The 15,291-nt window shown below is 38.3% G+C and overlaps 2 protein-coding genes across 2 annotated transcripts in view; one reads left to right on the forward strand and one right to left on the reverse strand.

Annotated features, from left to right (window-relative positions):
* Positions 1-1,846, forward strand: part of LOC128361572 (homer protein homolog 3-like) — a 49,784-nt gene extending 47,938 nt beyond the window's left edge. Inside the window, exon 10 of the mRNA XM_053322077.1 lies at positions 786-1,846. Within this exon, the coding sequence (XP_053178052.1) occupies positions 786-971 (186 nt within the window). The 3' untranslated portion in view covers positions 972-1,846. The remainder of the gene's footprint in view (positions 1-785) is intronic.
* A 3,429-nt stretch (positions 1,847-5,275) lies between these two features.
* On the reverse strand, positions 5,276-7,527 carry uba52 (ubiquitin A-52 residue ribosomal protein fusion product 1). Its single transcript, XM_053322076.1, has 5 exons — positions 7,489-7,527; positions 6,938-7,049; positions 6,174-6,260; positions 5,855-5,957; positions 5,276-5,429 (listed from the first exon to the last, which is right to left on the reverse strand). The coding sequence occupies exons 2-5, from the start codon at positions 7,038-7,040 to the stop codon at positions 5,336-5,338; spliced, it is 387 nt and encodes a 128-aa protein (XP_053178051.1). The 5' UTR covers positions 7,041-7,049; positions 7,489-7,527; the 3' UTR covers positions 5,276-5,335.
* Between the last annotated feature and the right edge of the window lie 7,764 nt (positions 7,528-15,291).

Genomic DNA, 15,291 nt, shown 5'->3' on the forward strand with positions numbered 1-15,291 from the left:
TGACTTTGATTGACAGGTGACACTTGGTAGGGGGCGGGGTTTCAGCGAACTCGGCGGGCACTCCCACAGCGTTTGGGAGCAGATAAACAGGCTGATTTTTACACAACTTTGAATATATTTAGTGATTTTTTTTAATCATTCAAATTTGGCAGGGTGGTTAACAACACACTTTTCTGTGGTATGTCAAACTCAGAACACATATTTATTCTTACTTTACACGAACTTGCTACTACAGAGCTGCTGTAATGCAGTTGATGTTTTAGTCTGTACAAGTGTGCCACATGCATGCTGAAATTGAATACAGAAAGTATCTAGGTATGTAGAGTACAAATATACTGAAATAAAGTTTACTTGTCATCATTTAACTCCGTTTGCAGATATAAATAGTTGTGTGCAATGTCCCAATTTGATATAAAAGGGCTTGCAATCCATCTTGCTTGCCCAAAATTTAGATAGAGGGACCACTGAGGCAGGAGAAAATCAATGTAGAAAGTACATGTGCATTACTGCCAGTCCTTTATTCCTCTCAAACACTTATTATAAGGGCATATTTATGGCAGGAAACACTGTACTGAAAGCTTACATTTAGTACTTTTCAGAGACTCTGACCAGAGTGATTTACAAAAAGTGCAGTTTAAACATTTCATAGTGCTGGTTTCTCATCCTGATGTCACAATAAACAAAGGGGGTGTAATGTACAATTTAGACACCAATACAGCCAGAAAATATCAGAAATACATCCAGCTGGAACTTAACTGCATTAACGACTGTGAATGTGCCCACAGGATCTGGAGAGACGAAACACAGAGTTGGAGGATCAGGTTCAGTGTGCTGAAAAGACGCTGGCCTCGAGCCAGGAAGAGCGAGAGCAGGTGGAGGTGGAGGTTCGACAGATTATCGAGGTTCTGGACGTCAAAATCTGCGACCTGAATGACCTGAGACAGAGCCTGGCAAAACTCATCGACAAATAGCCACAGCAGCAGTAGGGTTGCATCTCCACAGTCAGTACCGATTTCCTCCATTTGGCCTTGATTTGTGTGTGATGCAACAACAGAGGACAAATCAAAGCAATTTGGAGGGAAATATACAGAACTTTACCTTCAGGGATCTGTTTTTAAGATCAATGCAGGTAAACAACATGTCTGAGAAACCTCTTAAATGTGTTATGTGCAGAATAAATCATCTGTACTGTATCTCATTGTCACATTAATGTTGCAACACTGGTATAATTATCATGAACGGTTAACAGTATGGACTGATTAACGACTCCTACTTGTTTTTCTATCGCAATTACTATAAGCTCTGTTTCACAGACCTCCACCAAATCCCAGAGGGTAAATTGATTCTTCCTCCAGGTCTTTATTTCTTATGCCATCTGTGACTACTGAAAACTCCTTTTTATGATGCCAGGAATCAATACAGTGAATTTCTATAGTAGTCACACCTGATGGCTTTCTGTGTGCAGAGAGGAGGCTGATAAAAGCTGAAAGCTAAAAATTGCTAAAAGTGATGGTCTCACCTGTTTAGGATAATTATATCAGTGTCCCAAAATAAACAATAAATAATACACAAAGCACCTTTTAAAAGGAAAAAAATCTGTTTAAGCTTTCTGTTTTGCAAAACTAGACATTTACGATTCTAATTGTTAGCTTATTTTTGTGTTATCTGTCTTCATTTAATATAGAGTGGGTATTCCACCCCTCTTAGTGTATTTCTCAATTTAACAGATTAAGAGGCATGAGTAGGAGTAAGACTAAAAAAGAATTAAATATAATGACTTTGACAGGGAGTCTCAGTCAATCACTGATTATTACTGCAGTCATCAGCACTTGATATGGTTTAAAGATAAAGTAAACTAACTCATCAACATTTTATGGACATTCTGTTTATAGAAACAACAAAGTGACTGTCCATAAATGGTTCTTGCGGTGTAGTTTGGCAGAAGCCTATTACACATTAAACTAATAGCCTGTATAAATAAGGCTTTTAGATTTGTATTTTCTCATTAAAATACAGTGAGACATTGCTAAGAAGATAACAATCAAGACAGTAGTAAGTATAATGTCTACTTTTTCAAAATCATAATATCTATTTTGGTGTCGTCCTTGCTTAATGACTGTGGAGATGCACCCTGTTGGAGTTTGGTCAGGGTAAGGACAAATAGAGGCAAAAACCCTGTATAAAGCCGGCTACAGTTCACCATCAGCAGCCTGGACTGGCCTCACACCAGCCAGAACATCAAAAAACTCAGAGATACAACAACCTGCTCCTGTCCTGTCCTCTGAGGATCGCCAGCGTACAACATTTTTTTGTTCGTTTGATGAAGACTGCTTTTTCTCACCACTTATTCTATTATTCATGTTCATCGATGAGTTGCCTGCAGTCAGGATGGGAAATCAACAATGGCTACCAGCCAAAATGCTGCTAAATTCAAGCTGCGGCTGGTAGGTGTGTCCTCTCCACCAGCCGCTTTGACAGGTATCTCAACATTTGAAGGGAAGGCAGTGGTGTGTCACTGTGGCATGTGGACAGACGCTGCTCTCCCAACCTGATGGGAGATTGCACTTGATAATGTTTGTGCCAAGTTTTATTTTGTTTACATTTGTCTGTGTTCACAGAATAAGCCAGTTGTACATTGCATACTTTCTCTGTGTTATACAACACTATCATTTACCATAATAGTAATAATAAGAGAGAGGCTCAGCGAAGCCGCAGAGCATAGATCACTATGAGAGCACTGCATGAGCTCTGCAGAAGTCCCGTTCCTGCCAAGGAATGGGAGGCTATGTGTGTGTGTGTGTGTGCACATTACTTAGCAGCGAGCGACCTCAGACTGCTCAAGTTAAAAAGCACAACTGCAGTAGTTTTAGTAAATGGGTACTTAATTAACTTGTCTGTCAGCTTTGTATGTGAACTTCTGATGCACATTATCTATTGATCTCTGCTTTTGGCCCCCTGATGAGTTATTGATTTCTTCATATAACAGTAATATAGGTACAAATAAGGTGCAGACTTTTGCAGCTGATGATGCAGTAACTGCCAGTCATAATAACATGTCAAAATGTGACTCAGATAGGTCATAATAAAATCTGGTCATGTAATAAACTCCCAGATAATTATATTAAGCTGAATTTATGACTTTATAAGGTTTGTATTATTTGTAATTGCATGACAGCTTGAATTACAAAATGTTTTCTTACAAGATTTGCAAAAGTGGCCAAAATGATTACATCAGGAGCCCCAATAGTCTTCAGTAATAATATGTTCCTGTGTTATGTAGCTATATGTTACATTAAGAGGCTGTACTGTACTTTCAGTCCAGTAAGACTGACGTTTCATCACTTTGACAAGTTATTGCACCATCTGGCAGGTTCTGGATTCAGCTGCTACATGCAAGAATCACTGAATTAGCAATAAAGTTTCTAGGATAGACGCTTTGTTCATAGTTGTTTCTAGTAATTTGTAGGTAATGAGACCTCTGCAAAGCCTTTCTTTCATCCATTTTAACAACAGGAGTGTTTTCTCATGGCTACACCGGATAATGACAGATTCTACCCGCCTTTTATCAAGCATAAAGAATGCAGAGGCCAGCCGCTCCTCAGCATGGGCTCCACACGGCTGATGTCAGAAACACTTTGCTTCACAGTGGCCTTATTCCAGTGTATAATTACCGCACAATAGCCCTGTTAATGCATGATGAATGGGTCTTATATGCACAGAGAGTTGTACAGGGAGACTATCCTTCACCTGAAAAACCAGGATTCAACTCTGATCCTATAGCTACCCATGGAGGGGTTCTGCTTGGCAACAGAGGAGACGGATTGTCTTCAAGGATCAATTAAATTGTTGAAAGTTACCAACTGGAGCAGAGGTTACATAGTGTAGGTAGACTGGATATACCAAAAGTTGTAAAAAAAAGTCCCTACATTTAACTGAATATATGAAGGCGGACTCTTTAAATACACTGGAATAAGGCCCCTTTAAAACATCTGTTGCTAACCATATGAGAGAATGGAGTACCAAAGACACACCTTTGTCACGCTCAAGCCACATCAACTGGAATTAACAAATCGTCTGTACAATGCTGAACTTCATCTCCATCATCAAAATTAAGTTTGTTGCTCATGATCGCTCAGTGTCCAAATCATTACACCTTTCAGTAAGACTCAAAATACCTCAGAATACTTCATTTAGTTCAGGTTTCATTGAAGTATTGGTACAGATGAGAGGAAAACTGTTTACTGGTGTTGGTCAGTTCAAGTCCAGCATTTTAGATTTTTCACAACAATTAATGAGTTTGAAGATAGGTGTTTGTATGGGATTTGACAATGTGATAGGAGTTCCTTATATTTGTATAGAACTGTTTAACATTAAAACTGTCATGCAAAGTCACTGCTGTGTTCTTTGTGGGATCGGAGGGGGAGAAGCTCAATGTTTTCTCATGATTTAATGTTTTTCCCAGCTGTTCAGTTTAGACTGAATTGAAAGATTTTGACATTCAACACGTGAGCCACAAATGAAAATACGGATTGTCAGTCTGAACTAGCTCTGTTCATTGGGCTTTTAGGGTGACAAATCTTGGTGTAAATTTCTAGAAGACAATGATTGATCTCCACTTGGCTGTGCCACCTGCCATGTAGTGGCAAAAGTCAGAAAACCTGTTTAAAAGGAGTGCAGGTGGCAATGAAACAGCAGGTGGTGTAAATACTGCAGTAAATTATTTTCACAGCTTTTAAGTGTTAGAAACAGTAACTTTTCCATTTGGACTCAGGCCTAAAAGCTATGTGAGGTACATTTTAGTCTATATTATCAATAAAACTCTTGAGACTGTGGTATTTTGTTCATGTGCTACACTGTGTAGTTGATTTAGACCAGCACAAGCAGTGTGTGCTGTTGTGCCAAATTAAAATGAACGAACCACATCCAACTGGCACAGTCACTGTGCCCATTGGGTTTTTGAAAGCACCTACTGGTCTCAACTGGGTCCTGTTCCAACAGGCAGGTTTACTGAGATAATTCATTGAACCGACTTCTTAGAACAGGCCTCTGACTAACAAAGTCTTATGAATATATAGGTATGTTTGGGAAACTTTAACCTTTGAGTTTATTGCACCAATTTTTTGTTTCAGTTGGTTTACTGTTTCTTGTTATTAAAGTGGACTGAACAACCTCACAACTGTGTAATGCAACCCTGTGAATTCAAATTAGGCCACAAATTCACTATTTCTTCCTGCTGTGTAAGTGCTCCTCTGAATCAATCAAATCGGACACAGTAGAGTTTTCTTACATTTATTTTAACACAAAATGGCATGTAAAGCCAACTCAGCCAAAATATCTACTTCAGCTTCTTCTTGGGGCGCAGGTTGTTGGTGTGTCCACACTTCTTCTTGCGGCAGTTAACAGCACGTGGGTGCAGACGGGCATAGCACCTGAAAAACAAAATCAGACATGAATGCTATAAAAAATAAAATCAACATTAAAATCCTGAAAAGAGAGACAACATATGGGTGACAACTACAAGTTACATCTGAGGATCAGCAATTACATTTTAGATTACAACTAAATTGTGAGAGACACTTCCAGGAAATGATGCAGGATAAACGAAGCATATTGCACACAGATATGGTATGAACCATAACATCAAGAAAACATTACAATAAGTATGCCTCTTTGACTAGTTTTAGTTTGAGTAGCCTGGTCTCTTTAGATTAACATACTTTACTAAAACCCAGGCTTACCAAACCTCAATGCCAGTGGTGCCTTATAGAGTGTTGCAGTATTATCTCCAATTTAGCCCTTTTCAAAAACGGTACCATAAAAAAAAAAAAAAAGATCTGTTGTATCCAGGACTTACTTGCGGCAGATCATCTTGTCGCAGTTGTACTTCTGGGCCAGCTGTCTCAGAGAAGGCTCGATGATGCCACCACGCAGACGGAGGACCAGATGCAGTGTGGATTCTGGTGAAAAGTTATGATGCCTTGGTGTTTATCTCAAGCTCAGTCAACATACAAAGCAGTTTTCATGACCTAACAAGTATTGGAAATAAACTTTTGACTTGAGTTTATGTATTAAACTCTTTCTAAACATTTTCAAGTGTTTTTCCTTCAAGATAAGTTGCATTAAGTCAGGCTATTAGTCACACAACACCTCTGGCATCAAACTTGATATGTTACCTTTCTGGATGTTGTAGTCAGAAAGTGTGCGCCCATCCTCCAGCTGTTTGCCGGCGAAAATCAGACGCTGCTGATCAGGGGGAATTCCTGCAAACACAACAACATTATTAACCCACTTGCACTTACATTATGAGGTTGAACAATATCTTCTATGTATGTACAACTGTAAGAAAAAGATGAGACATGTCAAACTAGAGTAAGTGATATGTTGGTCAGCTGATATCGGCCAATAGTATCTCATCACAGATATATCGACATTGGCATATATTTTCTTTAAGTTATATAGGCATCGTTTTCTGTATATTTGAGCCTTTTTCTTAATTCAAGTTTGATATATACATGCACATTTTGTGTTTTATTGTTTATATGAATTAATAATGATTTAATTTCCAGTGAAATTACAATTTCAGTACAGTTAAACTGTATCGGCCCCAGGAATCCAGTATTGGTCAAGCTCCACATTTCCGAAATGCCTACGAACTTACAAACTTGTGTGTGTAGAATTGGTAATGTAACATTAAAAAACCTATAATCTGATGATACCCACCAATTTAGGAGCAAAGATGCCAGTCTCCATTAATTAAAATTTAGTTGGGTTACCCTTGAGCAAAATATAATTTTAACACTCATCCTTCAGCTGCAATTGTTAAATATTTTAAGCAACACTTACAAAGACTTTTTATCTTTGTCATGGCAGCACAAGTCTAAGCTACGAACTATCTGTCAAGACTCCAGGCACTTAAGAGTTTTACATGATGGCTCACCTTCCTTATCCTGGATCTTAGCCTTGACATTTTCGATAGTGTCGCTGGGCTCAACCTCGAGGGTGATGGTCTTCCCCGTCAAAGTCTTCACGAAGATCTGCATGATTGCAGGCTGTCGGAGAGAAAATGAGACTTCAGTGCCTAGTTTAGCCGTGCAGCTAGCTCACTGAATACACGGTGACGGGCCGCATTTTACATTACACACTGATATTAACGGCACATATAAATCAAACATAGATCAATACAAATAGATAAAGATGAGATTCCAATTATTTGTTAACAGTTATATTGACCCTGCGCGGACTGGAAGTTAGTAAAGTTGTGCGCTAAAGTCGGCGCAAAGCGGACTGTACAGGGCCTCGCCACATGCGTGTCGCTAGCGTGGAGCTCAATCACAATTATCTTTTATTTTCACTCACAAAATAACCCTCTGACACTCTGTATAGAGATACTGCAGTGTTACGACGAACAATATGGTATTTTAATCACAATTAACACCTCGGTTTTCAATTTAAATGGGTAAATAGGTACTGGACGAAACGTGTACCCACCCGGCCGCTAGCTGAGCCTCAACGAAAAGAGAGCGGAAGAGGTTGACGCTGCAATTCGTCACTTCCTTCTTTTGGGTTTCCATAGAGATAGAACTACGACACATTTCCATATATACGGCATATATGTTTTTAACATGTGACTAATGTAGGGAAAGTGCTTGGCTTTTGCCTTTTAAGAGGTGTATCACAAACAAAGCTAAAGAAATACACTTCAAAATCCTATATAAAAATTACCCCACGAACTTTCTGATTGGTAAGTTCATGAATATTGGGGTCTGTTGCACTTTTTTTGTGACCAATTGTTTTGGTTCATTTTCCAAATTGAGGTTACACAGGCAACACAAGGCACTTAATTACTTAAAGATTGTTAAAATGAGTATTATCAGAATATTCATTTCTTTCCAAAGACATATAATTCATATTCTCAATCTTTTTGATGAATTTGGTTATATGCTGTCCTTTGAACTGTTTATGTCTGTACACAGTTTCCTTTCAGAGCAGTTAATTCCTATTGAGCAATTCCAAATAAATTAATCCACCTTGTGAAAAACCACTTTAGTTATGGTGAGAATAATATGACACAGCCTCTATTGATGTTGAATGGAATTGAACTAACAGATATAAATTGTAACTGCATATTTGCCAAAAATTTCAAAGAAAGAATAACATTGAGGTTAAGTTTTTCTGGAGGTCTCATGTTGAGTTGAACATGAGCTAGAGGCTTTTGCCTTGTTAGTACTGTATTTCAAACAAGGTTAACAAATTACATTTCAAAATTTGACATAAAATATACCCTGCTAATTGTTTTATTGCTAAGTTTACAGACATTGGTACTTCTTGTACCTTCTGTAAACATAATAGAGATACTGATTGATTGATTGATGGATTGATTGATTGATTGATTGAATCAACAATTCAAGATCAAGACCACTCAATTCAGTGTATGATTCAGCATTCAGGCTGAGGAGGGCGACACTGTGCTGTGACTCACTTTATTAAAAGTTGACAGTTGAAGCATCTTCTGCCAAATTAAATACCTCAATGCGGTGATTCACAAAGAGAGATGATGAATCACACTTTGAGTTTTGAGCACATCTGGTGATTTGCCAGTTGGCATTATTTTGTTACTTTTAAAAGACTCATAACAGATATGGTTACTGCTCTATAATGAAGTTTGACTGACACCTGCTGTTACAATGATGGAAGTGATTCTGAGCCACATCATGGTGAACATGCATGAGCACATCAGCATAATGTGTGAATTTGTGCAATGTGTTACAAGCAAATACAGTGAAACATAAGATTAAATCATATGTATTTTATATTTTATGGATGCATTACATGTATTTTAAGAGCAAGAACCAAACACAACATTTCTTCTGATGTGCTGTTATGTGTATACATGGTTTATTCAAATGTTCCTTATTGTATTATATTACATTTCCATAATATACATATAATATAGATTGCAAAATATACCAACATCTGCATCTGCATCCCACCCAGAAAGACTGGCCAACACACCAAGATGGGAATATAATAATAATAAATATTAAAATGAATTGTGCTTTTTTTTAAATTGAAAGGTACTGCCTTTGATAAAATTAGATTACCAATTACTTTGATGTAAACTCAAAAGGGGTGAGAATCATGCAACTTCTTTAGTATTTGATATTGTAATTGTATCCAAGCTAATGCTGAATTATACATAAGACACTTGAATGAGCAAAGTACTTCCATTCCAAATGTTTAAGTTGTTAAGGGGTAGCTAATTCTATCTTTTTCTAACACCATTAAAGAAAGGTTGTGCAGATTTAAAAAAAAAAAAAAAAAAAAAGAAAAAAAAAAGTTTGTTCAGTGGGTGTTGCTTTTTGTAGGTTTTCCTGCTGCAGAATGCTACAAGTGAATAGTTGACATTCATTCATTGCATAGGGCCTGGTAATGGGACACCAGGTCATGCATTTGTTTCTCTGCAGGAGTAGCAACAGTATCAACATCATCATGTTCCACAGCACAGAGGTTTCCATGGTGAGGCATTGTAGCATTTTTCACCTGCTTCAGAAGAAGATGATGGCCACTGTGGCTTAACCACACAGTAAATGTGAGCAGGACACGGCTGGTATCCAACATGACTGCAGTGGTGAAAACACTGATTCCAGCCCGTCCTGTGGGCAAGGACTCCTACCTGTCTACCAATATCCCATTTCTGGGCGGGAAAAATCCAAAAGCCTTCTCAACTAGTTTCAACGAGCACTTCCAGCCTGTCTGTTCCAAGAAGGCAGATCCTGTTAGTCATCCCAGCCCAGCCCAGGTGGACCACAAGGACTTAAGGTACATCAAAGAGTACTTGACGGAGGCGATGGTGTCCTACCCGCGTCACCCATTGCCACAGATCATCCGCACACCGAGCTGGGCCAAGCTTTACACCAACTTCAAGATGCAAAGAGACCATGGTGAAGTTGGCTTCCTCACCACCCAGTCCCAGACTTTTCAGCCCAGGCCCTTCCAGCCCCCCTCTGCCTCCATCCAACCATCACTGGCCATCAAAACGATCCAGCAAGTGGAACAGTTTCCAGAAAGCATCCAGAAAGACTCCTACCCCCCAAAGCATGGCTCTCCTCCTATAAAACCCACGGTCAAACATCTAGGTTAGTGACAGCATTTTTACTTTTATTCATATTCTTTTTCTGCATTTTCTGAATAAAAGGATATAACCATATTCAATTATGGGATCAGTGTTAAGCCATATGAGATTAATATGAATATTCATCAAATTTGGATAAGAACTGACTCTCAAATTTTGGGTAAACATGCTAAAAAGATGTCAGACTTATCGTGCAACATCATTGCCTTGTAATCAATAACAGTGAAGGAATCTGAAAATGCAGAAAATTGTGTTTACATTTGTAAATGAGAAAGTGTGTGTTTCTCTGTAGTAGAGGGCTTTCCCACTATAAAAGGGGACAGGCGTGAAAGCGGTTTTCTCTCCCACTACAACAACACCTTCCAGGGAGCCTGGAGCAGACCTGTTCAACCTGTGGAAAAGGTAACACAGCAGCAGCAGCAGCTTTTGGTTTTGAGCCATCATAATTTTATTCCAACTAAGTACTGCATGGCTGGGATGAAAACCTCCAGACTCTCAAGGGAAACTGTTAAAAATAATCTCACAAATGTTCACTTTTTCTCCTACTTTGTATCTCCGGTTCAATATTTCTCCACAACTGCTGTCCTAGTTTCTTTGAAGATTAAGTTTTTACTTTCAAAACATATGATCAGCATAAAATATAATTAGCTTTCATAGATTCAACCACCCAGCAGTGTATAGAACAAGATAAAGTAGCTCAACCTAGTTCTACAACATTAAAAACAAAATATCAGCTCATGTTTTTTTACATTATTATTATTATCATCATAACTTAACCCTACCCTAACCCTAGATATGTTTTGAACTGCTTGGTCTTTTAAATTGAAAATGTAACAATATTGCTTCTTTTTCTAACGTAAAAGATCTGAATACCATCACTACTGCCACTGGTACTAATTACACACAAGCATAGCTGAGAAGACATAGTTTAAACTGTTATTGATTGACCTTGTAGAATTATGCCTCTGGCCCAAAATGTAGATTTTTATTTTCTTATTGTTTTACATCTCATAATAATACTGGTTAAATCATGACACATTGAGTAGATTTAGGATCAATCCTAATCTGATCTGCTTATCTGTTTAAAAAATGAAAATATCATGACAGCTATGAAGCATTTTTAACAACACAGCAGCCATTTTTTTCTGACTGACTGACTCAGGTTAAGGTAGGGTGCAGGCTGAGCTGCTTTATGCTCTGCAGTGTATGCTACACACTATGACAAAGAGGAGCACCTGCATCATCAGCTTTAAGTTGACACAAGAGTGACAGGGGTATTGACCTTTTTAGGATGATTTCCATGTTATTAGCATAACACTGTGACTGTTTTTATGGTGTCTTTCTTCAGCACTCCTCCTCAGTGGCTATGGGTAATCCTGAGAAGATTGTAGAGAGAGAGACAACCCATGCTGTGTCGTTCAGCCAGCCCACTGTCTGCAGGTCAGCTTTAGGTCTTCAGCTTTTCTGCTTCACTGGAAATAACTACATGTGACACAGTTTACATCCCATAGTCAAGTCAAACAGTAGAGACTATGGCTGTATGGCTGTATGTGTGACCTGTCTTGGTCTCACTGCATGTTGGTTGCCTGGTGTGAAACACGTGGTGGTGGGGGAGGGGGGTTTAAGGCTCACGTGCAATGTTGAGTTGATTTCTACACACATGAATGTAATAAATGCATTATGGAAACTGCATTTTTTGATACAGACCACCAGTGGTGAAAGAGCATTTGAAGCTCAACCTTGGAAACTTCTCCAAGGACCCATGGTCATCTACGATCAGAGATACCTTTTGTTACCACAAGCTGGGTGAGAGTTTTTAGTTTTTATGTTGAGACAGGTTTCTTTCCCTGAGTTTTCATCTTTGTATACTAACATGGCAGTTCTAACTCTTTAAAGTCCCATTCTGAATTCTTCACTGGAGTTTAGGGGTTAATTTTGGTTTAACTGTTTGTTGTGTTATGTTTCTCTACATCACATTCCCATAATGGAAAAAGCCCTAAAGAACATACAGCTCTTTTACATGTTCACAATTTCACCACTAAGTCTTTTTATATTACCTTCATTATAAACAGGCTAGGATGACAAGGAATTTAGCTACAGATAAAACACTGGTTCATTAATTTATCGGGTCTGTGTGGTTCATTTCCCAGAAGGTCCTGTTGTGCTGACAAAGAAGGACCGAAATTTTAGCTCTGTACCTGAAGGCGACACTGATATGGGCCGCAACAAAGAGAGGATGTCAGTCACCACAAACAGAAACTCCTTCTCTAATGTGAGATATGTAATGTCCCTCCTCACCTGCATTATTTAATTCAAGGACAACACATTCAGATATTACTGGCAACAGAAAACTTTGTTTTCCGGAGTTATACATAAATATGCTATTTACCCAAACAACACTGTAAGAGTCAGCTTTTGTTTGAATGAGGCACTTCTGTGAGTTTATTTTTATGTCTTAATAATGTTACTGCTGCTTAATGTAGAGTAAAACCATTAATTTCCAATTTAGGTTCATTTATGCTTTCTTTTCATAAATGTTTTATGGACTTCGGAGCAAATTTTGTTGGAGTTTGTTTTGTCAAAATTTTGTGCAGGGATTTTACAGTGTCAAATTTAATCACGTTGACTATGTTCATATTTGTAGCTGAACCACACACAGCTTCCAGTACATGTAACCGGGGCTGACATGATGACCAAAAGCCACGTGCAGTTCAGCCCACCTCGTCTGTCAGGTCATTACTACACAACCACGACCACAGAACACTACTTCAAAAGGAATGGAGAGCGGCCCAAACCAGCCACCCAGTTGCCGAGCAACATACTGAGTGGACCAGGTGATGGATTGGTTGAATTTGTGTGTGTAATTAGAGGTACGTGTAGATATTAAATATGTTTAATTTGTTTAGTTGAACATGGAGTGAACTTCAGCACCACTGATATTGACTTCCTGCCAAAGAAGACCTGTAGAGAGGCACCTTTTCCGTCACAGCAGAGGGTAAGAGATCATAAAATTTTAACTTTAAAAGTTGGTTAAATTAAACTAAAAACAATTTGACTCCTGAGCAAGTGGACTTGTTGTGTCCACACATATGTTTAGAGTCTCCTTCTCTTTGTACACTTTTACTCAGCATAATATTATATCATAATTAGATATTTTTTGTCTCTCTCTGTTTATCACATAGAGCCACATCAGGTTACCATTGGGCCATCAGCATTACAGCACCACCCACAGGGAAGCCTACACAGCCAAACCTTTGATATTACAGCCTGATGGCTGCAAAAAGTTATCCTCTCATATTGTCATGCAGTGACTGAGAATCTTATTCAGTGACTCTCAAAACACAATATACTGCATATATTTGACATGGTCTCAATGTAGTCAGTCAGAGTCTGTATTGTACTTTTTAAAAAGGGAATCTGTGTACAATTGTTGGACAGATAATAAAACACTAACAAATTATATGCAACAAAACACTACAACTCAGACATTAATGAATAGTACAAAGACCATGTTGTGCTCAGCTGGCAGTTCGGTTAATTTTATGGTCTTAGCATGGCATTTTTTTATTCAAATTAGGCAGAAACCCCAGTTTTAGTTTGATTTGTGAAAACCAAAAATCATTTGTGAAAAACAACAGACTTAAAAGTGAATTATCACTAGAATAAAATATGTTTCTACAAGCACTAAAACATTTCAGAGGTGGTTTAAATGAGACAGTGTACACACCACTGTTTTTTGAGGGTGTGTTAACAAGATCCTATGCGGTGAACTTCTCTGGTATTTCTCTAGTTAAATGTTTCCTACATTTCCCAGAATTATTTTCAACAACTCACAGAAAACAGGTGCAATGTTGTGTTTACATGTAGAATTTGAAGGCTGATCCTGAGTCTTTCAGCCCATTTGTGCTCATAATAACTTTCAATTTCGAGCATGCATCCCTCTGTGTCATGTGTTTTCCAACGCACTGCAGATGAATGCTCATGGCCTAATTTTACTGGGCTGATAAATGAATAAACTGTTACCCAGAGCAGCATAGGGGCCATTAGAGTGTGAAATATTGAAGGAACGTGCAAGTACAGACTTAGCAGTCGGATGGCTTAAACATAAACCTTAACCTCGCCTGTAATATTTAGACCAGAGAGGAAAGCATTCAGTGACTTCACTGTCCTACTTCCACCCTGTTTATACTGTCAACGCTAGCTGCTAAGAAGAAGGTTAGCGTCTGATTCGTAGAAAGATTCTCATCCACTCCTTCAAGCATGATTGACCACAAACCTGTAAAAACAATCTATGTTGTTGCAATAACACAGCCTTGAACCTGAGATGCAGGCTCTGCTGATAAAAAAAAATTGGCAGGCAAGCAGATGTAAATACACTGAATCTGGGGTTCATCAACCTGGTCAAACAGCAGCAGTCCAGGTATGGGGTGGAATGTTAGCTGGCCAACAAGTCCAGGTTCAGGTCCAAGGTGTACAGCTACAAGACCATTGTTAGATACCAAATTAAATTCCAGACTAGACCAGGCAGCTCTTGTTTATTTCAGACGCATCAAGACACATAGACTAAATTGTCAGCGAGACATTTTAATTAAAGATCATGGAATGAATGAAAAATGTGTAAAATTAACAAAACTCCTGTTTTTATGATTATTTCTTGTAGATATGGTCAATTGACATAATATATGCTCAAGGACAATCTGCTGAATAAAATGCATGACCTTGCACATTTAACATTACATTACATTTACATTATAGGGATTCATCTATTGATAAGAAATGCCTGAAAGCAAAGTAAGCTTGAACTGTATTCCATGTATACCTAGTGCAGTGATTGTGATTTTATTTATAATGGTGATACTTTATTATTAATTAGGAAAACTTAAAATAATTTTAGTGATGTGATCATGTCAGAAACTTTCAATTTCTGAGGCAGGGGACCAAAAAACCCAAACAGAGAAACCATATTTTACTAACAGTTTGTGCGTGTGTGTGTGTGTGTGTGTGTGTGTGTGTGTGTGTGTGTGTGTGTGTGTGTGTGTGTGTGTGTGTCCAGGGAGTACCAATCAAACAGGTGTTTGTTTATTCATTTTAAGAATGGCTTTTAGCTGTTTTTACAAATGAACTTTTCACTTGCTCTGTGCATTTTGCACACCATTGTC

This window comes from Scomber japonicus, chromosome 7 (assembly GCF_027409825.1).
Source record: "Scomber japonicus isolate fScoJap1 chromosome 7, fScoJap1.pri, whole genome shotgun sequence".
Taxonomy (NCBI): domain Eukaryota; kingdom Metazoa; phylum Chordata; class Actinopteri; order Scombriformes; family Scombridae; genus Scomber; species Scomber japonicus.

Coding starts and splice junctions, on each gene's coding strand:
- uba52 (XM_053322076.1), bottom strand. CDS start 7,040: ATGCAGATCTTCGTGAAGACTTTGACGGGGAAGACCATCACCCTCGAG. Junction 5,958..6,173: donor TGACTACAACATCCAGAAAG/GTAACATATCAA, acceptor ACTTTTCACCAG/AATCCACACTGCATCTGGTC. Junction 5,430..5,854: donor GACAAGATGATCTGCCGCAA/GTAAGTCCTGGA, acceptor TTTGTTTTTCAG/GTGCTATGCCCGTCTGCACC.